General features: G+C 31.3%; 2 protein-coding genes across 8 annotated transcripts; one reads left to right on the forward strand and one right to left on the reverse strand.

The window, feature by feature from the left end:
* The first annotated feature begins 724 nt into the window (after window positions 1-724).
* On the forward strand, window positions 725-8,362 carry LOC108773943 (palmitoyltransferase ZDHHC2). 7 transcript variants are annotated; one of them, XM_018539926.1, is made up of 10 exons: window positions 1,138-1,258; window positions 1,794-1,820; window positions 2,017-2,111; window positions 2,199-2,319; window positions 2,398-2,621; window positions 2,785-2,914; window positions 2,998-3,124; window positions 4,074-4,160; window positions 7,689-7,748; window positions 8,119-8,362. In XM_018539926.1, exons 1-10 carry the CDS (start codon window positions 1,138-1,140, stop codon window positions 8,183-8,185), a joined length of 1,059 nt encoding a protein of 352 aa, XP_018395428.1. In that variant the 3' UTR covers window positions 8,186-8,362. The 7 variants fall into 7 exon arrangements, with proteins under 7 accessions (XP_018395433.1, XP_018395431.1, XP_018395428.1 ...); XM_018539925.1 differs by lacking the exon at window positions 8,119-8,362 and adding an exon at window positions 5,493-5,619 and having other exon boundaries at window positions 7,689-7,747; XM_018539931.1 differs by lacking the exons at window positions 7,689-7,748; window positions 8,119-8,362 and adding an exon at window positions 3,244-3,351 and having other exon boundaries at window positions 725-1,258; window positions 4,074-4,146.
* A 1,539-nt stretch (window positions 8,363-9,901) lies between these two features.
* Gip (hydroxypyruvate isomerase-like protein Gip) lies at window positions 9,902-12,003 on the reverse strand. The gene is made up of 6 exons (XM_018539941.1): window positions 11,975-12,003; window positions 11,471-11,678; window positions 11,292-11,403; window positions 10,980-11,152; window positions 10,777-10,896; window positions 9,902-10,564 (listed from the first exon to the last, which is right to left on the reverse strand). Exons 2-6 carry the CDS (start codon window positions 11,664-11,666, stop codon window positions 10,377-10,379), a joined length of 789 nt encoding a protein of 262 aa, XP_018395443.1. The 5' UTR covers window positions 11,667-11,678; window positions 11,975-12,003; the 3' UTR covers window positions 9,902-10,376.
* Between the last annotated feature and the right edge of the window lie 12,755 nt (window positions 12,004-24,758).

Here is a 24,758-nt window from a genome sequence, read left to right on the forward strand (position 1 = left end):
GCGCAGCACGCTGCAGCAGCAATTCGTTACTATTGGTTAAGAATTTTATGTAAGCTAGATGACGCACTTCCGGCGCAAAATACATTTTGCCGCAGTTCGTTGAAGTTGAACCGAACGAACAGCAAGCAGCAAGCGGCAAAATCGAGGTAATATTATTTATTGCAATAAATATTAGGAAAATTAACGAAGAATGGCTTCGGATAAGGTACGAATGTTTGTAAATTAGATCATTTTATACTTTACACTTTACTTTTTCAAATTTGTGGTAAAGTATAAAATGATCTAATTTACAAACATGTATCCGTACCTTATCCGAAGCCATTTTTCGTTTATTTTCCTAATATTTATTGCAATAAATAATATTTTTATAATGAAACGACGGACATATTGTACGCTTTCTCGATTTTGCCACTTGCTGCTTGCTGTTCGTTCGGTTCAACTTCAACGAACTGCGGTAAAATGTGTTTGCGCCGGAAGTACGTCATCTAGCTTACATAAAATTCTTAACCAATAGTAACGAATTGCTGCTGCAGCGTGCTGCGCATGAAAAAGTACCTTTATGCAAAAGTCTGTGCTCCCCACTTTACCGCGCGCGGTTCCTAGTTACTTTACCGCCTACCGCGTACCGCGTTCCGCGCTGCATGTAAAATCACCCAGGTTTGGGTGGTTTGGCGATCGTGGTGGCTTGTGGCGAACGTGAAACGGAGCGACGTCGACGGTCGGAATGGGATGGTGCACGTTGCGTGCGGTGTGCAAAGTAGTGGCTAGTCAGAGTTCAAAATAAGATTACGAGCGTCTGTCAGGGCGGTTACCGGTTACGTCCGTGTTGGTCAGTGTGTTGATCGCGAGTTTCGCAAGGAGGGTGTGATGCCGCGATAACGCTGGCGAGTTTCGCTTGCGCAATGATGCGTTCTCGTGCTCTTCGCGCTCGGCCACAGTCACACGTTCCAAACATTCTACGCAGAGTCCGTTGAGATAGATCAGAGAAAACGATAAAACGGCTATTTCGTCGTAGTCCCGGGGTGTAGTGTTGCGATGCCGCTGTGCTTCAGCGGACCGAGGGTTAACGCGCTATTGATGAGGCCCACGATCGGTGGGCACGCAATCTCACGCACATCGTCGATTCGGTGAACAGATATGGGCAAGCAAAATGGCTCGTGCTGGTGGTGCGTCAAGGCGGTCAAGTGGTTACCAGTGATCTTCATCTTAACGATCGTTGCCTGGTCCTATTACGCCTACGTAGTGCAGTTGTGCTACTGTGAGTACCCTCCGAGATCTCCGCTGTTCTCGTAGTCTTTCCGTCGTACCTATTTGTCTCCCCACTGGTTTCGCTTCGAGTCACCAACGTCCTTGCAAACCTTGTCTCGCGTCATATCGTTAAAAACGCGCGCTTTTCAGATATTACCTTTTCTAATTATGTGTTGTTGTATTTTGCTTTTTAACGATATCTATTTCATGTCGTGTAAACTAAGCAATTTGAGTTTTCTTTATTTCCTAACTTGTAGATCTTAATCTTAACAGCGTTAATTTTTTGTGATATTTTTTATGTAATTTGTATGATATACAAAAAAATTCCATTTGATGTTTGTGTATGTAATAAATTTTAAAGTTTATGTATGATGTATGTATGTAATAAATATATATGTAAAGAGAGAATCATTTTATAAGTAGAAGTCTTATTTTGCAATTGTAGATATATATATATATATATATGTATATATGTTTATAGCTTAATTGCAAAATAAACCTACTCTTGAAAGCTTTATATTAACATTGTAATGTGTTTGTTTCAGATACAATTGACAATTATGTTCAAAAAGGTTTGTATTATATATTATTTTATTTATATATATTAATCTTGTTTTCTTTTAAGATTTAGTATTTTTTTGTCTGTTTTATTATTTCTATAATTATACAACTCTTAATGTCACTTATGTTTATCAAAGTTAATTCTGATTTTGGAAAGTAGCCATGTTGCATATGTATAACACTTATTATCTATGTATATGTTTACAGTTTTCTATCTGCTTTTCTTCCACATCCTGATACTGATGTTTTTATGGTCATATTGGCAAACGATGTGTACAGATTTAATACCGGTACCAGATAAGGTAAATTGTCTGTTACATAAAAATAATTATTGAATAATTATTAGTTTGTGAGACAATATAAATAATTTATCTTTTTTTAACCCTAAGTTTAAAATTCCTGATGTTGAAATGGAGAAATTGCAACAGGCTGAAACTGAAGAAACACAGAGACAAATTTTGGAAAGATTTGCACAAGATCTTCCAGTTACTAACCGCACCATAAAAGGAGGTAACTATTTAAATTATAAATGACAAACAAAATTGTTCAAAGAATTTCATGTATCTGTTGATAATATTTTTATTTTAGCTATGCGATTCTGCGAAAAATGTCAGTTAATAAAACCTGATAGGACGCATCACTGTAGCGTGTGTGGCACTTGCGTCTTAAAAATGGATCATCATTGTCCATGGGTGAATAATTGTGTAGGCTTCCACAATTATAAATTTTTCATACTGTTTCTGGCGTACGGACTTCTCTATTGTATGTTTATTACCGCTACATCTTTGCAATATTTTATACAATTTTGGAAAGTGAGTAGATTTTTCTCTTTTATAAGAAATTAATATATTAATATCATTTATTCAAATTAAATAATGTTAATGCCAAAATATAATGTGTGTATGTGTGTGCGTGTATTTATATAAAATTCCCGTTTAATTTGCGTTTTTTAATTAATATAAACTTTCTTTATAGGGTGAACTAGATGGAATGGGTAGATTTCATCTGCTATTTCTTTTTTTTGTTGCATTGATGTTTGCAGTCAGTCTTATCTCCCTTTTCTTCTATCATTGCTATCTCGTTATTCATAATAGATCGACGCTAGGTACTTATTTTATATATATACACATTTCCATCTTACAATATTTGTGTGTAATCTGTAATCAATACTATGTAATTGTTTTATAGAAGCCTTTAGAGCACCTATGTTTCGGACAGGAAAGGACAAAGATGGATTTAGTCTGGGAAAATACAATAATTTTCAGGAAGTATTTGGTGACAATCCACGGCTTTGGTTTCTACCCATATTTAGTAGGTATGTACTTTTCATTTCTTTAATACTTTACACGCAATAAAATTCTATAATTTATAAAGTGGGAACCAATTGCACAATACATAATAACTCAATTATTATATCAATTTGTATGCTTCTAGTATACCGCCTATCATAATCTTTATAAAAAAACAACTATGCAGTTTGGCATACTTAAACGAAATTTGAAATATGGTAACATAAGTACTGCAGGGCCTTGAATATAAAGTGTGAGCAATTCTAATTTTGTCAAAGTTTATTTTCCTTCAAAAAACAAGATAATCGCATGTTTTATATAATACAACTTTTTAAATTTTTTATTACTATTTTTCTATATATATTTTTGTAATTATATGGAGAATGCTCCGAAATCATGTGTGTGAGAATATTATATATCTGATTATTTTTTTTTTCTTTCTATAAAACATTTTAAAGAATCTTTACCTATTATTGTAATAAAAAGATATACATGTTGAAATTACTTTATTATATCTCTGTGTTATAATAATTGATGGGGGGGATGTGTGTGGGTGGGTGTGTACAAAGAGAAATATGTTGTATAATATTTTTTGTTTTATATTAAATCAGAACAGGATGCAGATAGATTGTTACAAATAGTTGAAATTTTACTGTTTTCCATCTTTATCCAATATTAATTACTTTGACTCATTACTGTGGAACTCGGTTATTTTTTCCGATAAAGATATGATTAACAAGTACATAAATGCCTTAAATCATCTTTATCCTATATATAAATTCTTCCTGTTTTTTTGACGCAAAGATTATTTTTGGAAATATGAATATAAAATCTTTTTATTTTTTGATGCACTGTTAGTATGCAACTCCCGCACTTACAAATCATTCTTATGAGCACTATATTTGCACTTTTATGATTGACAAAAGCAAATTCAATATTTTTTAAATTGGAGTGATTGCATTGGATGTGTTCTAGTCTGGGAAATGGTGTCGTCTACCCAGTAAGATCGCAACACCAGGGCACACCCAATACTTATGACTCCATGGGCAGTACTCAGAACAGGTCAGCATTACAAAAGCTTTAAACAGAAATGCAATATTAATTACTTTGACTCTTTACTGTGGAACTCGGTTATTTTTTCCGATAAAGATATGATTAACAAGTACATAAATGCCTTAAAGATAAGTCTTGAAATATTCTTGAGGAAAGGAACTTTTAAAAGTTTTGCTATTTTGTTCTGATGTTCTTAACCTATTTAAAATATATTCTTGCCCTTATATTTTTATATTGGGCGTACAAATTAGTTCGGCCCGTTTTTCAAAAAAGATGATCGCCTCCAAAGACGAGTCATTTTTTCGAGATAGAATTCGAAAATTGCCTGGGAGATGGAAAAAGATAGTAGCCAGCGATGGACAATACTTTAATTAATGTGTTCATTCATTTTGTTTTGAAATGAATACATTTTTGAACACAAAAAAACGGACCGAACTAATTTGTGTATCTAATATATCTTTTTTTTATTCTTTTATAGAGTTCCAGAGTAACGATAAGACCTTTAAATGCTTCCAGGCATGCAATGCATTTGTTTCTTTTTGTTTGACGCTGACTATCACTTCTACAGCTATTACTATACCCTAATCATTTCTCATCTTAAGCTTTTTATACAATTTGTCTGCAAAGTTTGTAAAATTAAACCTTATTTATTTTGCTTCTGATTGTAAGAAGACATTTGTTGCAACTACAATTATGTTTGATAGCATTGACACAATTCACAGTTAACATATTTTTAACTGCCAATAAATGTTCTGTTTTTTTGTTTTTTATTGAAATGTATTTTGAAGGAAAAGCAGTGAAAGAATATTATTACAAAACAAAAAATTAATTTTTAAAGTCTGCAGTTTTCTCTAAAAATGTATTTATTAATTGTATTGTAATATTTTATTTACAGATAAAAATATCTACTTGTTACAGAATGTATATATATATTAAAAGATTTAAATATAATATATTTTTAAATAAAAAATAATGTATTTATATAAAAGCATTTAAGATTAATTTTTGTGATAAAGCTGCATGTCTTATGTTATATTATAAATTCTGGTTGAAGACTAATTTGCATAAAGTTGTTATAACAATTATGTGAGGTATCGTGCAACTGGTTCTTATAAACAGTACTTGTAGTATAAAAGTGGTGTAACTATGTTTAGTTATTCCTTCTTTAAAAGAAGTTGTTTCTACTTCTTTTACGATTCTTCCTTAATTAGTAATCGGTTAAATACATAAATTGAATCAATGAAAAAAATAATAGAAAAAAATGGAAATATGATAGATAGTTACGCCATAAGGATTGTAGACATGGGAAACATCGAGTAGAAGGTAGGGTATGGCTTGCAGCTTTGGAGACGGGGTAAACTTTCCCGAGCGGCTGTGCAATGAAGATACTCATACTTTGTTGGGTCCCGACACCCAACAGTGGGGTGATGAAACTGAATTTGACTCCTCATCTCCCTACACAAATCAGGTACTTCATAGGTTTGATTCTTAGATCAAGACAATAATTTTATTCAACTTGGTAGTGTATCAAACCATCACTTTATACAGCAATCATTCCTTACAAATTATATATTTATGTAGGTATTTGTTATTTAATAGTACAGTAAAGTTGTATAAAATCTATCGCAACTAAAGTGAAGTGCCTCCTCTTATGATTCATCACGACTGATTTTAATAACAGATTCTCTAACGAGTTCGGAATCAATTGTTCGAAAAAATATTGAGGTGTTAATAATTCTAAAGTTAGAAATAATTTCAAATTAAATTTCTTATCTAAGTTATCTATAGATAAGATTGATAAAATAATATTTTCTAGTTAATTTAAAGTATATTTCGTAATAGAACTTTTATTTACAACTATAAAATTATGACATTCAGAAGTATAAAAATATGTAATACTTAAAATTGGAAGGTTATTATAAATGATCTCTCAATATTTTCTCCCAAGAAGAAAACTTGATTTCAAATCAATCAGAGAATTAGAATTAAGATCACGAGTTGTAGAATGTTTTGTTTATTCAGAGGACTTGGCATATGTGTGTTCTCACAATATAGTTAATAAATTGATGTATCTAGATAATATTTTAATTGTTATAGAAAGATAATGAAATTTATATTATTGTATTATAAATAAGTATATATTATTATGCATTTTGTTAATAATGAACAATGATATATACATTCTAATATTTAAATTCATATTTTTTGTTGCTAAAAACAGACATTTGTATTTATAGTAGAATAGAAAATATAAACTAAATCATCTGTAAAAAAAAACGAATTTCTTCATAGAAATAAAATTTTATTTATAATTATTCTTTATCTTATTCCACATTTACAGAATGTTCCTATCCTATATTGATAACGCCAATCAATAAACGAAGTATATAATATTAAATATTAAGAAATATAAAGTATTTATTTTATTTTTTAATTTCAATTTATATGGTATTATTTACAGAAATATCCTGACTAAACATGTTTATTGACATTCAACGTATAAATGCATTTTTTAGGTTTTTACATTTTACAATTACATTGTATGAAGTTTTATTATATAAATATGTAAATATAAGATAAAATACATCGTGCTACGATTACAGTAAGTTTTCGATTTTACTACTAATACATACTAAACATTCTTTTGCTGAGTGCTCCTGCTTTTACGACAAACTAATTCTGAAATAGTTATTATTGCTTTTATTTTCCTGTATCATAATTTTAAATGAAATTGACAAAAGGATTTGATTGAGATAGTTTATCTTGATTGAGATAGTTTATATTGAGATTCATATTATCTTGCCATATACAACAATTTTTCTTATTATTTTAATATGTGAAAAATATTTGTCTTAATATTTGAAAAATATAAAAAATAACAATAAAATAAATTTAAAAAATATATGCATTTGCGTTCGATTTTCTTTGATCTGATTGAAATAAATTGATGTCTTATTGTTATATTTTTTATTTTGTTTTATAGTATATAATATGTTCCAAATTTTTGTTCATTTCAAGCTAATTGAACATGTAATTTAAATTTTATTTACTATATATATATATTCATACATATTATATACATGGATGATTTGATAAGTTTTGGTAAATCTTTATGAGATAGTGCCACAATCCATTTGATGATGTGACATTTAAAAAGTATCACTCTTCAAACCCTTCTGTGCCAAAAATTTCAACCAGAATTAAGTTATAATAATTCTTTGTTCTATTCTAAATCCGGGTAATAATGAATGAGAAATTAATTCAAAATCCAATTCTATAATTTTGCACGGAATTTGTTTTTTTCCATTTTTCTGTTAAACTTCTCGCTCGCTTGAAACGATGATCGAACGTGAACAATGCGTCAATTCTGGCTGAAATTTGGCACATGTGTGATACTTTCCAGATGTCACATTATCAAATGGATTATGGCATTATTTCATAAAGATTTACTAGACTTATCGAACCACGTATATGTAAATATAGTACAATAGCTTTTTTTAATATAATCCATTCTATTGAATTTTTGATTAATCACAGGTCCACCATTGATCAAATGACATTGGTGCAAGAAGCTACAATTTTGGCTCTTGGCGCTGGGTAATATTGTCTGTAGTTCCGATTGAACATTATTACTAATATCGCGCTTGCATGAATACATTATATAAAATCAAAATGAATTATTCTTTTTTTATTCTATATTATATCTCTCTTTGATCTATCTAACATATCTTCGTTTTTGGGTGTGATGAATGCAAATTAACATTTTTATAATTGTATTTATAACATTTGTGATAAAGCTATATAAAAGCATTGGTTTTTATTTTTCTGTGCAGTATGTGATTGATAGCTTTTGTGTTTTATTTCTGTTACAAATAAGTTATAAGATCTTCATATCCTTTTATTAGCATATTGCTATTAAAAGTTTTGGAGTAATTTTCTTATAAAATATATTCAAAATATTTTACAGCACTGCTGTGATAGGTCCTTCTATTGATGTCGACCAACCACTGATGGATATCACAGAATCTGTCTGAATAACACCGATAAATTTGTACGCCTTCACGGAATTGTAATTTTGCTTTATAGTATTACGATTGTAATATCAACTTATATTTGATGCTTTTTTATGTTTTAATTTTCGGCATTGTGCGTTTAAGGTTTCATATAAGTACTATTGTTGTGAAGAAAATTCACACTGAATTGTTATTGCAGTCAACGCAAATATTTTTAACATTGCGGTTTATTCCGAGATGTTTGAATATTAACTGTATTATATATGTTGTAATATACCAATACACGGATTCATTGTTAAAAGTATTGTCATAATTAATTGTAATTTTAACCATAATATAATTAAATTACACTGTAGCGTAATGTATAATATCGATGTTACTATAAATTTGTAATTGATTGTGTAGATTACAAATTGTACCATAAAATGACGAGTCATTGCAGAGAATATTGCATTAACAAAAATTTTAATTAAGACATAAGCACGTATGTGTGCTGAACAAAATAAAAATAATAAAAATTGCGAATAAAAATTCGTCTATATTTTATTGTAAAAAATGAATAGGATGATTCTAAATTTTCCACTTAATTCTAAATTTATTACTAAGATTTTTATGTATGCAACTCGCAATTTTATTATATATTTAATGTTTTTACGTAATACATTTTTACTTTAAGTTGAGCTGAATAGAATTATATATGTATTATATTATAATCGGAGATGCGTCTCGGTATGATTAAAAAATATGATATAATATTTACAAAAATATGAATTTCATATACATATAATAAAAATTTTGTAATATATATAATAAGAATCATCCTATTACTTATTTGAAATAGGTACTTAATACAATTATATTCCACATTGTACGGAATCTATAATAAAGTGCTGTCAATTTTTCAAATTTATAATAAAATATCAGTTACATAATATAGTAATATTATACAGAATAATATGACGATGCTTGTACATACTTACATAAATACTTTTGGTTATTGGTTGTGCATTAATTTTAAAGAATATAATTTTTTATTTAGTCAAATTTAGAAAATATAAATTATGTAATTGGTTGTATTATTTATTATATGAATTTCAGGCATAAGAGTTTATGTATATGTATAGTTATATTGAACTGCCATTTTTGTTCATGTATATGTTCTCTCTAAGAAATTATTTATGTTTATACTTATACGAAATTATATAAATAACATCTATATGTAATCAACCTTGTATATATATATGTGTATAATTATTGAAAACTTAACTCATGCACATGCAAATTATGAAACACTAATATTTACTTATTACAGATATATTATGTATTTCTTTCGTATTTCCATTAATGTGCAAAAATTTATATTAATAACAGATTTATTGAAAATATATTATTTACTAATTACTGTTAACTGGACCTATTCATTTGGAAGTATAATGAATATACGTTTATATTTTTTGTAAAATTATAACTGGATGTTTTTTTTATTTTACATATAGATACAATATGAAAATATATTTTTTGTTTAAGAACATATAAATAATAGAACCGTTTATACATATTTATGTATGTAATATATTAATATATATGTACAGTCCTCTATAAGTTTAAAAACACCCTACGTTTTAGAGGCAAACATGACTTACATGACCTATATATATTTTTTATTTAAATAGATCATAAGACGTTCAAATTACGATGAACATTTTTATCTACAATAGAACACCTATAAGTTTGTAGTATATACCAAAAATATGTCGGACAATTATTTCTATCTTGACATACGATTCATACGAAATCTAATTCTTTTCAGGGCCATTTTCGGTGACTATTGTAGTTTTTACGGTTTTTACGGAGTTTGAAATCAACTTGTAACTCACACAAACAGTTTATCACTCTAACAGAAACTATAATCAAACGACCTGTAATGTGTATTTACAATGCATACAAGTGCGAAGTAGCCGAGGATGTGGCAAAACGAGTAATAATAGACCAGAATGCGAAATTCAACCTTGAGCGCTCCGATGCTGTGAAATAATTGTCCGATATATTTTCGGTATGTATGTACAAGCTTATAGGTATTCTAGATAAAAATGTTCATCGTAATTTGGACGTTTTATGATCTATTTAAATCAAAAACATGTATAGGTCATGTTTGCTTCTATAATGTAAGGTGTTTCCAAATTTATGGAGCGGTATCTGTTTGAATACCTATTTATAAAGTGTAACCATATCTTTTAACCCAAATTAACCCTTCCACTGTTAATGATTTCGGTCGATATTCCAAACCAACATAGCCAGTATAACCGGCTGTTTCTAACAAAGACAAGACATATTTATAATCAATCTCTCCTGGAGTATCTGGTTCATGTCTATCAGGAACTTGAGCTACTTGAATGTGACCTATAAAAGTAAATATTGAATATATACATATATAATATTGAATAATATACAAATGATAGTATGAATACATCATTGAAATAAATTGTATTATATCGATCATATTAAGATTTAAATATATATATATATATATAGATACATTAAAATTAGTAAAACTATACACAAAGGGAATCTAACAATAAGAATTAACATAATATTGTTAAGTTATTACTAACCTATGTAAGGTAAAAAATCTTGAATGCATTTTGTAATATTACCACAACAATGTTGTAAGTGAAAGATATCCATCAACAGCTTGAAGTATGCACTGTTTATTTTTTTCACCAGATTTAAACCTATAACAAAAATAAAAAAAATTGCTCTAATGCTTCATTATGAGAAAGTAAAGTACAGCTCGGTACAATACAAATTCATATACCTTTTTGAAAATTATTCATGTAGTAATTTGGTACACTATAATTATTAATTGGTTCAATGACAACAATAATGTCCTCTTTTTGACACTTTTCGATAGCATACAATAGATTTTTTTCATAAACTATATCATTAGCAGTAGTAGAAGCTTCCACTTTTCCTGACATCACATGAATCCTGTTAAGAATAAAATATGTTATGATTATATAACACGAAACGCATATACACACACACACTTTCTCTCTCACTTTATTGTTATAAAAATTAAATTCTCAATCAAATTTATAGTACATTTACAATTTATCGATATACTAACATTTTACAATTCAAAGCATTTGCATATTCTATTGTTTTGTCAATACTTTTTTTGAAATTTTCTTCTTCACCTGGAATAGCAGCAAAACCGACTTCTCCTTTTGTAACATCACCTGTTAAAACAATGTTAAAATTAAAATTAATGAAAGAATTTTTATAATGTGCATAAACACAACATACCTGTGAAAACATTCAAAAGTACTTGGTCAATATTAGCCTTCTTTTTGGCTGTGGCAACTTGCTGAACAGAGAAGCCAAATGGAAATCCACTTTCAACTGCTTTAAATCCAGCTTGCTTAGCCAGTACGTATCTGTCAATAATACTAGGAACCTCGGTAAACATAAAAGACAGATTACTGGCAAATTTTAAAGTCATGACAACAATTATCTGCAAAGAACATTTAAGTATAACATATAAAATATGAATGTAAAATGAACTTTCAGTCAGTCACACAGTTACAGTCACAGCTTTCATCGTTGGATTATATAATAATTCTTATCTATGATAAGAAAACTGTGTGTGTGTGTGTATATATATGATAAATTTCTGTTAATATAGGAGATAACTTTTAAAATAAAGCCTATTCACCTGATCACAAAAGATATAAATATCTTTGAATTATAGTAATAAACATAAAGGTTATTTCTTAGAAAAAAATATTAAGATATAAACTTCCTCCATACCTTTATTGATACTGTATTTATGTCTTCGCCGCGATATGCTGAAAAAAATAAATTAGAACAAAAATTGGTATGCACATATAATACAAAAACTGATATATATGTATATGATATTTCTATCTACACAAACATATTGAGACTGTTTCCACAACGAATATGCCTGGATAAGTCAAAGTCTCATATTGAAAGAGAGGGGGAAAACAATAAATACAACTTTTGGACAAGATTGATTGTCCTAAAAATATTACTATTACAACTTTATTTGCACCTTTTATCGAATTTTTTTCTCTTTTTTTATTCTTGAATATATACACAATAGAATTTTCTCAAAATTTTTTGTAACATTAAGCAATATATACTATTATTTATTATAAACTATATTTATATATTATTGTCTATACAGTTTTATTGATCATTTTATATTTGTCATGCAGTAACAATATATTGTATATGTGCACGTGCAATATATATATGCTATTTTATTATAAGAAAAATAAATAAAAAATAAAATTTGAAAGTATATATATGAGAGTAAAAAATGTAACGAGTTACCGACAGTTATCGCTTTTTAAAAGTAACTCGTTACAGTTACCGTTACTCGAAAAATAACTTTTCGTTACTTTTCCGTTACTTTTTTAAAATCAATCTAAAAATGTACTTTTGCATTTTTTTTATGTAACACTGCCAAATACATATATGTATAGTTTTATTTTTTAAAAAAACAATGTAGAATGGCTCAAATAATAAATTAAATAAAAGTAAAATAAGAAGGGTTACGAACCAAAAATAAAACAGTTTATTTCCGATAAGAACGACGATGACAATGTAATTAAATGTATAAATATATATTAAAACAATATAACATGGATAAAACAAGATATAAAAACAAACGACGTTTCGACACTTATTATTGTCATCGTCTTATTGGAAATAAACTGTTTCACTTTGGGTTCGTAGCCCTTCTCATTTTACTTTTATTTAATTTATTTTTTAATTTTTTTTAAACACAATTTTATAATTCTAACACCTGTAAAATATGCAGCAAACTGAAATATTTGTATGTCCTATATGTATTACATATAGAAGATAGAAGTGTAAAATAATTATTGAATCATGACGGCCGAATGCCTAAGGGCTTTCAAGTCTTATTGATAAGCGCTATAAATGGCATGTATCCAATCGAACCGTGTTCAATCGTGTGCAAAGTAACGATAAAAGTAACTGTAAATTTCGTTACCGTTATCCAAAAAATGTAACTCGTTACCGCGCGTTACAGTTACTAAAAAAAAAAGTAACGCAGTTACCAAAAAAGTAACTTATTGTAACTGTAACTTCATTACAAGTAACGAGTTACTTCCATTCCCTGCATAATACATATATAGCATATATGTGCTATTATTAGATACAGTTATGTTATTGAGTATGTAGGAAATTATAAATATACAACAGATACTTTACATGTATTTTGCTGTTTATACGAGTGTATGTGTGTTGTATAAAAGGAGAGGGGGGGGGGTGTCGTTTGTTGGGAGGCAATCATACAGGGTGTCACGTAAATTTTTTACCATCGCTTTTGTGTAGATGGAGCGGACTAAACTGTGTCAGAAAGTCCTCTACCACTTTGCAATTTTCGCAATGATATATTAATGAGATATGAATTTTTAAATATAGGCGAGAATAATAAGTATACGTTCGCTCCGACTTACTGCTACCCATGGTGTAAGGAAACAAGGTGTAGCGGGGCGCATGAGGCTGGTCAGGTGGTACGGGGCTAACCAATGAGAGAATTTTACCAAAATGTGGTTGAAACGCGGTTGATTTGAAAATGGGAGAAAGCGTAAGTTGAAATTCCTGTAAAGTTATTTTTAAGCAATTAGTAAATAAAATCAATAAATTAAAAATTTCTAATTAAAAAATATATGTTTTGAATAATGTTTTTATTTAATTGTTTAAAATAATAACCAGTTATTAAGAAACCAAAAATAAAAAATGAATTTTTGTCAAATGTTTCATATTTATTGAAAACTACAAGAAACGTTAAATTAACCCTTTAACGTCAAAATTGCTGTTCGTCACCGCCTTCGATAAAATAATGCCGCAGTTGATGGAAACGACAAAATATATTTCTGGATATCTATATCGGGCTATTTTCGATAAAATATTATATATTTTACGACCTTCCTTGCAAATACATGCAGTCACGTACAATACATATAAGCCTGTGTGCGTTTTGTTTATCTCCGGTGGTATGTATGTATGTACAACCGTACCTTCGTGTCTCCCGTTCGGCCGGCTTCGGCAGATTTCGTACATTTTGGCAAAATTTACCGATTGGTTGAACGAAAATCCACTGCGCATCTCCTTCGTGCTACACCTTGTTTCCTTAAGCGGGGAGCACAGACTTTTGCATAACGCATAAAGCATGTGCATAAGGAATTTCATTAGGCCTATTTTCTTATGCATAAGTCATTGGACCAATCAAATTCTTTATGTATATGGTTTATGCGTTATGCAAAAGTCTGTGCTCCCCGCTTTACACCATGCTGCTACCAAGTGTATACGTCAGTATACGTTCATCCATATATGTAATACTACTATATGGCTAGTGCCTATAAGAGGGAGTGAGAGGAAGCGGTCCCAGAACCACGGTGCGGGAATATATATTTCCCTCTCTTTCTAAGAGTACTTTGAGTGTTGTGCGCATGCGTTGGATTGATTGCATCCGCCAATAGGAAAATAGAGTGCGATCAGTGAGATGACGCGAACAGGTTATGCTCGTTATGCTTATTAGATGTGTGCTGTTGTACACAGGCAAAAATGGTCAAGATATGTTCATGGTATAAAGACAAGGGTATGCTCGTTCTGTGTCAGACCACTGCGCATTCCCACCACTTTTTGTTCTTGCTTACGTCATACTCGTGTAAAGTAAATGTAGAGGAAGCTCGTGTGACGTAAGCAAGAACAAATTCCCTGGATTGTCCCTATCTGAAATATGCGCAAGAGCATACCCTTGTATTTATACCATGGATATGTTATTTATGTGGCAAAAACCTAATGCGCCTAATGCGACTGAAAACATTAGTTTGCATAGGTATGAAATAGGTATTAGTTTGCACTGATTATCATGAAATTTCTGTAAGGGATTGCACTGTATTCTTATATACATATAACATAACGGCAATTTTGAAAAAGTTTATTTCATAAAATTAGGATTAATTTATTTATTCCGACTAAACTGACTCTGTTAACTGTAACAAGGTTATACCCTGAAGCGGAATCAATCACTTTTTCCTTCTTCCTTACACATATATGTATATTTATCCTTCTATTTATTATTGATGGAGGGGATGATCCGACGCATGCGCACAACGTTCAAAGTACGCTGAGAAAGAGAGAGAAGTATATTCCCGCACCGTGGTTCTGGGACATGGACTTCTCTCTCATCTAGCCATATAGTAGTATTAGGGTCTACGCACAATATGAGAAATATTAGGAACAGATATTAAATATAAGAATTTTAACCTGTCAGAAAGCGCACATTCCACAGTACACAGTTCTGATAGGTTAAAATTCTCATATTTAATATCTGTTCCTAATATTTCTCCTATTGTGCGCAGCCCTTACATATATGCGTTCATCGATCGCTTGGCACGTCGGCACGTGGAAAGCGGAGACTGCCTGGTAAGCACCCCACTTCATACACATCGACGTGAACCTTATTGGACGGCGCGCTTGCTAATAGGCCATCCCTACTCCCCATGAACCGCGCGCCAAGCGATCGGTGGGTTGAGTGAACACGTTTATTTGCATATATTTAAAAATTCATATCTCGTTAATCATTGCGAAAATTATAAAGTAGTAGAGGACCTTTTGACACAGTTTAGTCCGCTTTATCTACACAAAAGCGATAGCAAAAAATTTACGTGACACCCTGTATACATAGATACATACATTGAACAAAAAAAATAATTAATAAGGTCAGAGATATCTATCTCGATTATATGTATAAAGGTCGTTACAAAACACAGTTTTGTTTAATTGTTTCGTAAGATCATTTTTTTATACATGTATAAAAAATAACGTTTATCAAAATGTTAAGGGTATTTTTTAAATATTTTTGAATGTATATTTTACACAGCTATAATACATGCTGCGTCTTGATAAATTATTAAATCTTAAAATTTTTATCAATGGAACAAATCATAGATTAATTTAAATTATCTTATTTTTTGTATCTTATAGAAGGTGTCCTGAACGATCGCGAAAAATTACATGCACAGATAGAGCGGACTGGACTGAGTCGAAAAGTCTTCTATCGTTTTGCAATTTTCGCAATAATCAACGAGATATTAATTAGTAAAAATCACCGAATACGCGCGTCCGGCCTACTACAGCCAACGGTGTACGCCCATTGATAGCTCGACGGCGCATGGACCGCGGAGAGCGGGGATGATCTGGCAATCGCGCCACTGTCTGAGTCACAAATGAGTCGCGACGTTTGGGACTCGCGGGCGGCTAGAGAGCCTGTAATAAGAGAGTCGCCAACATGACACGTGACTTGAATCGCGCGCTGATTGGTTTGGTGCTATTTATACATATATGCAGGGTTGGGTAAGTTACTTTTTTTTTAACTAAGTTAAGTTAAAGTTAACAACCTTGAAAATTTAACTTAGTTAAGATACAAGTTAATGTATAATGAAATTAATTGAATTAAAAGTTAAGTTAATGAAAAAATGTAATTGAAAAGTTAAAAGTTAAAAATCTTTTTTTTTATGTGATTTCAGGGTTTCTTAATAATAATGGAAGTAACAATAAAACAAAAACTATTTAGATTTTAGAACATATCCAAAATTTTATTATATTAATATTTTTTATAATAATATATATATTTTATAATATTTTGTTTATATATATATGTACATATACAATATATACATATGTATATTCTGTTTTATATAAATATATATATGTATATTCTATTATCAATGTCAACACTCATTACGTTTTTGTACAAAACCTCAAACTCTTATTATTAGAACCGAATACCATAAATGCAGCAGCAAACTACAAGTGACTACAAGCCCTACAAGCTACTGCAAGCTGCAAGTCCTGCAAGTTTAGAACCAGTGATGCAAATTCGTGTCTGCTTGCGGACAATAAAGAGTCTCTACTTGCAGGTACAGATCCTATAATAAGAGTTTGAGGTTTTGTGCAAAAATTCGCGAAGGCGTTGATCGTGTGCTGCAAGCCGACCGGAATTCATATCTTTCGTTACGTATGGCTCGTATTGTGTCTGACACTTAACTTTAAAAAAACAATAATAAAAAGTTATTATAGTTATTGATAAAATGTAACTAAATAAAGTTAAAAAGTTAGGAGTCTAAAATGTAACTAAGTTAAGTTAAAATTAATGAACTTTTTAACTTTTTAACTTAACTTTTAACTTTTTAATTTAGCACTACCCAACCCTGCATATATGTATAGATATGTATATGTATACATATACAGGGAGGGTATTTAAAACAGGTCACCTGAATAACTCGCTTGTTTTTGACAATAGAAGAAAAAGTGTCAAACAAAAGTTGCTTGGTTTTGAGGGACACATAATGTGATATCAATAATTGTTTTTTAATGAAGGCGCTAAAAAGATATGAAGGTCACCTCCACTTTTTCAAATGGAATTATGTAATTTTTTTTAGATAACGTGATTCCTCTAATTATTTTGCATATAAAAGTATTAAGGTAGAGATACCAAAAAACCAATAGTTTTCGAGATATTTTACACTTTATTTTGATACATATTGACACAAAATGTTAAATAACTCGTAAACTGTTAACTTTTTGATTATCGTACCTTAATACTTTTGTGAACAGAATAATGAGATAAATCAAATGGTGTAAAGAAAACACATAGTTGCTTTAAAAAGATATGTATACAAAATGGATAATTTTTTAAATACGCAACTATGTGTTTTCTTTACACCATTTGATTTATCTCATTATTCGATTCACAAAAGTATTAAGGTACGATAATCAAAAAGTCAACAGTTTACGAGTTATTTAACATTTTGTGTCAATATGTATCAAAATAAAGTGTAAAATATCTCGAAAACTATTGGTTTTTTGGTATCTGTACCTTAATACTTTTATATGCAAAATAATTAGAGGAATCACGTGATCTAAAAAAAATTACATAATTCCATTTAAAAAAGTGGAGGTGACCTTCATATCTTTTTAGCGCCTCCACCAAAAAAACAATTATTGACATTACATTATGTGCCCCTCGAGACCAAGCAACTTTTGTTTGACACTTCTTCTATTGTCAAAAACAAGCGGTTATTCAGGTGACCTGTTTTAAATGCCCCTCCCTGTATACATATAAATAGCACCAAGCCAATCAGCGCGCGATTCGAGTCACGTGTCATGTTGGCGACTCTCTTATTACAGGCTCTTTACTCGCGGCGGCGATGTGCGCGGTGTGGCATTAGGGTGCAAACCCATGCAGCGGAATAGCGTAACGCGGAACGAGAGTAGAACCAATCACGAGATTCTCTAGAAACACGGAATGCTCGTTATTGGTTCTGCTCTCGTTCCGCGTTACGCTATTCCGCTACATGGGTTTGCACCCTGAGGGTGCTGTCCCATGATACGGAAATTACACCGGAACGGAACAGTAAGGCCGGAATCAGACTACGCATTGAACATTGAGATTAAAGATTGAAAGATTGAAATTTGGCCAATCAAAATAATAGGAGCAAAAATTCTTTTATTCTCATTGGTCAAATTTCAATTTTTAATCTTACAATAGACCGAAAGGACGCAGTTAAAGAGTATACACATTATAATATGTGATGTACATTTGAATTAATGTTAATATACTGTTATGAAGTGTAAACGTCGTCGTATTTGATTTATACGTGATTTTTAAATGCAGATGTTTATTGTTTATATCGAAAGAAACAAAACAGTTTTAATTTCTCTTTTTCAAAATTTTGATGTACAATGGTAAAATAGAAATTCGTAATTTATGTATTCTGTATAATTCTAATTTTAAGAAACCAGCATAACCTAGAAATAAAATGTTATGCTAAATTTACAGCAAAACATACGTGGTTAATGCAGTCTCAAGTTACACTTTCTCCAAAGTTATGAATTCGTTACAAATAAAGGCAAATATGTATACATACTGTCTATACATAGAAATTGGCACAAACTGAATTAAAAATATTACGAATGAATTCGAAAGTGAACAGAATGAGAGTTATCATATAGGAATTGGCTAGTGCAGATGCTATTGTTTCTCTTAGATGATATTCTATTAGCATAATACAAAACTTTCATCGTACACATTGAGTTTATATCTCAAATCTAGCTTAGGTTATTAAACTTTCTTTGTTCTTTATTTGATGAAATTTACATTACCACTATCAGATTTCAAGCATATGAACTCTGTAGAGAATGTTTGTGGGTCTTTAATTTGAAATAAGTAATGAATAATTTGACGTAAATATCTATTAATTTTAACAGGTATCTTACAATTTATTAGTATATCACATAAACATTGCAGATTTCAAAATAAAAACTTCATTGCATAGAATGAGTTTATATTCGAAATCTTTCTTTTTGTTTTGAAGCCTTCAGTATAGCATATGTGATAAATTTTTTATGTAAATAATTATTAGTTTGAACAAAAATCTTATAGTAGTTGCAATGAAACATTCATCGCAAAGCGATTTCAGATTTCAAATTATCACCATTTAGTAAACATAATATAATAATTTATCTCACATAAGCAAGAATTCTTTGTCGGTGACCAGTTTTCTTTATTATTATCCTAGCCCATTCGCTTCTTCGTAGTTCGTCTTTTGGGAAGAAACACATTTTTATTCCTGCGGTTGATCTTCTACCGCAGGCAATGCATCGACCCATGTTGCAGTGTACATTTACTACTTTCCACTTACTCGATCAGAACCTATAAACTAAATAAATTACATTAAAATTATTTAAAATAATCAGGTTCAATGGAAATATGAAAAGAAATAAAGATTGATGCCTGACAAAAGATAGAAAAATTTTTGTTGCGAAAGATAAAATAAAATAAAAGAATAGTTACACATCAGTATATAGGTGTGTTCCCATTTGCTGATTTCCAGTATGGTATCCAGTAACCGCCATGTTATTACTGAGAGAAGCGTTCCCTTTCTCTAGTTTCAGTAAAATCATAACCTAAATTCATACGTGCTTCAGAGAACCGTTTTCTCGGGCGTGAATTTTACGTTTATAAGCAGGTATATTGTGTTTTTATATTTGTCTCAGTTTTATTATATAATAATATAATAATATTATCCACATGTATAAGTTTTTAGAAAATTTAAAAAATGATTAAACGTTGAATTTAATCAATTTACAGGAAATCAGCCACTTACAATGAAAACGATTAATAACAGCATCAACTAATTAAACAATATAACAAAACTGAAACAAATATAAACACACAGTACCCGTTTAAACGCAAAATTCACAAATACGCCAGAGAAAACGGTTCTCTGAAGCACGTATGAATTTTGGTTATGATTTTACTGAAACTAGAAAAAGGGAACGCTTCTCCCAGTAATAACATAGCGGTACTGGATACAAATCAGCAAATGGGAACACACCCATAATCGTAGGGTCCCAAAACATGGCGTCGAAACTTCTGACCAATCGCGCTGATGGCTTAATGTTATTTTGAAGTAGTTTATTAAACACGTGTGGTACAAAATACAGAGCTTGCAAAAGGTAGGTCAAGACGATAGAGAGGGAGCTGAGAGTCAAGTAAATAGGGAATGCCAACTTTTGAAAGTAAAAGAAAATTATACAAACATGGTCGCTCGAAAAAGGATAACTAATAATTAATGAGCGCGCTATTTAAACAAATGAAAAATGTAATCTTGTATTAATCTATATCTAACACCCTCACTCATTAGAAAATTATAAACAACTCTTGACCTTTGGTAATCGACATATAACATTATAATTTTTTAATGCTTAGATAGTCCCATCTTGATAGAACAGAAATCTGCCTTTGGTCCAGGTACTGCTTTTGTTAGACTATCTGCCGCCATCTCGTCCGTAGGAACATACTGTAGATTGATAATACGTCCTTGAATTTTATCTTGGATGTGATGGTGCCGTACATCTATATGTTTTGTGCGTGGATTAAATCCATTTTGGTTGGCTAAATTTATTGCGCTTTGATTGTCACAATAAATTGAGATCGGTTTTGTCTTTTGCTCCTTATCCAGTTCAGAAGCAAAATTTTTCAACCAAATTGCTTCATTTGTGGCTGAGGATGCAGCCATGTACTCCGCTTCGGTGCTTGAAAGTGCTACGGTTGGTTGTCGTCGGCTTGCCCATGAAATTGCTGCTCCCGATAGGTTGAAGAGATAACCAGTACAAGATCTTCTTTTATCAATATCAGAAACCCAATCCGCATCACAATATCCTGTTATACAGTTGAACTCAGATTTTATGTAGCGAAGCTTATATGATCGAGTACCTTTTATATATCGAAATATGCGTTTTACTGCAGACCAATGCGCTGCTCCAAAATTTGAATTGAAGCGACTTACATCATTTACGGCAAACATTATGTCTGGTCTTGTTCCTTGTGCTAAATAGAGTAGACTTCCTACGGCTTCTTGATAGGGAATGTTTTTAACTTCTTCAATCTCTGTTTCGGTATTAGGGCACATTGAAACTGATAGCTTCTGACTCGGATCGCTTGGAGTTGCTACCGGCTTACAATTTTCCATGTTGAATCGCTTCAAGATTTGATCTATATAGCTACTTTGATCCAAGCAAATGGCATTCTGCTCATAGCTTATGTGAAGTCCAATACAAGTTGTGGCAGACCCTAAGTCCTTCATTTTAAAGTTTTTAGATAGCATGGACTTTAGTTTGTCTCTAACATTTGCATGTTTCCAAAAAATAAGTATATCGTCAACATATACAGATACTATGAGAGTTAAATCCTCATTAAAATAAACACAAGGGTCAGACAATGAGCTCTTCAATCCGTATGATTTTAACTTGGCATCCAACTTCTGATTCCATACTCTACCACTTTGTTTGAGCCCGTATATAGTTCTCTTCAACTTGCAGACACGACCAGATTTATCATCGAACATCTCGGGTTGTTGTACGTATATATCCTCTTTTAGTTCGCCTTGAAGAAAAGCTGTTACAACGTCCATTTGGTCTATCTTTAAGTCAAACTTTGCTGCCAATGCAACGAGGCATCGAATGGAAGTGTATCGTACGACAGGACTGTACGTTTCCTCATAATCGACACCATACTGTTGTGAACAACCTTTAGCCACAAGTCTTGCTTTATGTTGAATCACTTTGCCAGTTTGATCCTTTTTTAATTTAAAGACCCATTTTGTCTTTATTACCTTCTTGTCTGAAGAAAGTTGAACTAAATCCCAAGTTTCATTTTCTTCTAATGACTTGAACTCTTTTCTCATTGCTAACTTCCAATGGTTGCTGTCAAGGCTACTTAAAGCTTCTTCGACTGTTATTGGCTCCTCTTCACAATTTTCGGTAATAGCTGCATAAGTTATGAAATCTTCGAATTTGCGTGGTTTCGGTTGTCTTTGTGAACGTCTTGGTTCTACAACTGGTGTAAGAGTCTTGTCTAATTCTAATGTCGGGTCATGCGCTGATTGGAATGAATCCTCTTCACTATCTTGATTGACTTCTGCTTCGTTTTCTTCTTCAGTTTCCTTTGTATCTTGTCCATCTTGTAGTTTAATGACTTTTTCTGTTGGTTGAGGTAATTCTTTAAGATTTTCCCTCACTTCATCTGGATCATCCCAATCATTAATCATGATGTCTTTGCTGCCGTCATCTTCTAAGAAGAAAACATCTCGACTGAAAATTATTTTCTTTGATTCTGGATCTATGCATCTATATCCTTTTATTTCTTCGTCGTATCCAACAAAGATTAACTTAATGGATTTTTTATCCCATTTACGACGTTTTTCCTTGGGGATGTGCACCATAACCGGACTGCCAAAAATCTTCAAATTTGTTACATGTGGTTTCTGTCCATTCCAGGCTTCCTGTGGTGTTTCCGTCTTCAATGTTGAGTTTGCAGATCTGTTTAAAACATATGTCGCCATATTAACTGCTTCTGCCCAATATGAGACGTCTAATTTTGCATCGAATAACATGCATTTGGCTTTTTCAATTAATTTTCTATTCGCCCGTTTTGCCACACCATTTTGTTCTGGAGTATACGTATTCGTTCTCTGATGTTTTATTCCACATTTTGATAGAATAGACTTAAAGGCAGAATTTACATATTCAGTACCGTTATCGGTTCGTAGTGCTTTAATTTTTCTATTAGTTTCTGTTTCAACCATAGCTTTAAATTCGATAAATTTATTTACTACTTCCGATTTTTCTTTAATAAAATAAGTAAAGATTTTACGGGAATGATCGTCTATGAACGAGAGAATATATCTCGCACCACCATGAGATTTATTTTCCATAGGTCCAATCAAATCTGAATGTACTAAATCCAGTACATCGTTTGCACGAGTTATGCTTTTTGGAAAAGGTAATCTGGTTTGCTTACCTTCTTTGCAAATGATACAGTTCCGTATTTCTTGTTCATTACATTCATTGAACTCCATACCTGTTACCAGACCATTTTTCATTTTGTTGAGATCCACGAAGTTTATATGGCCAAATCGTCGATGCCATGTCATGGCGTTAACTTTCTTTGTGCGTTGTAGATGCCATGCATTTAGCCGAATCAGTTTGCAGTCGATAAACGCCACCGATTGGTTTAATATTAGTGACGCATTCCTTTGCACTATTAAATATCTTGCATCCATCTTTGTCAAACAGAACTTGATTTCCATTCTTCACTATTTGAGCAACCGATAATAGATTTGCTCACAATTCTGGAACATAGAGAACGTTTTTTATTCCTACTTTATTATCTTCAACATTCACGATGACATCTCCAGCACCGGATACAGGGATCTTTTCTGAATTAGCTATGACGATTTCTTTAATATTCGTATCCGTTTTTTCCGCAACCATGTCATTGAAAGGTGTCATGTGCTGAGATGCACCACTGTCTATGTACCATTCTTCTCTGCGAGGATGTCTTGTAAAATAAATTGCATTGAAGGCGTTTTCGATGAGCATACTCTTCGTGTCTTTGGTGGATTTTCCCTTATCTTCAGTAGATGTTTTATTTTCTGCAGATTTAACTTTATCTCGGCATTTGTTTGCTATATGCCCTTTCTTTCCACAATTGTAACATTTAAGACTCTGTGTGAAATTTTTTTTAAACTTTCCTCTCTCATTATACTTCACATTGTGTCTTCCTAAGAATGCAGAGTCCTTTGATGTATCCGTTGCCATATCAATTAATTTTGATTTAACTGTATCTGCCTTAATGGGAATTCCTGAACTTTCTAAATCTAAAATCATTGGCTTATATTCTTCAGTTAAACCTGCTAACAGAATCGAGCCTAGCCATTCTTCGCTTACTGTGAATCCAATACCGTTTAATTTAACAGCAGTTTTAGTTATCTGTGTCACATAATCATTCATGTTATTGCATGTATCTAATCGAGTTGTAATCAACTTACGCAACAGACCGATCCGCCGAACTAGACCGCTATCTTCGAACATCGTCTTTAATTTTGTCCATAATTCTGCTGCTGTTGTAAATGTTTGAATATGTGGATATATAGACGGACATAGGCTTAGTGTGATACGAGCT

This window comes from Cyphomyrmex costatus, unplaced genomic scaffold (assembly GCF_001594065.2).
Source record: "Cyphomyrmex costatus isolate MS0001 unplaced genomic scaffold, Ccosl1.0 scaffold229, whole genome shotgun sequence".
Classification (NCBI taxonomy): domain Eukaryota; kingdom Metazoa; phylum Arthropoda; class Insecta; order Hymenoptera; family Formicidae; genus Cyphomyrmex; species Cyphomyrmex costatus.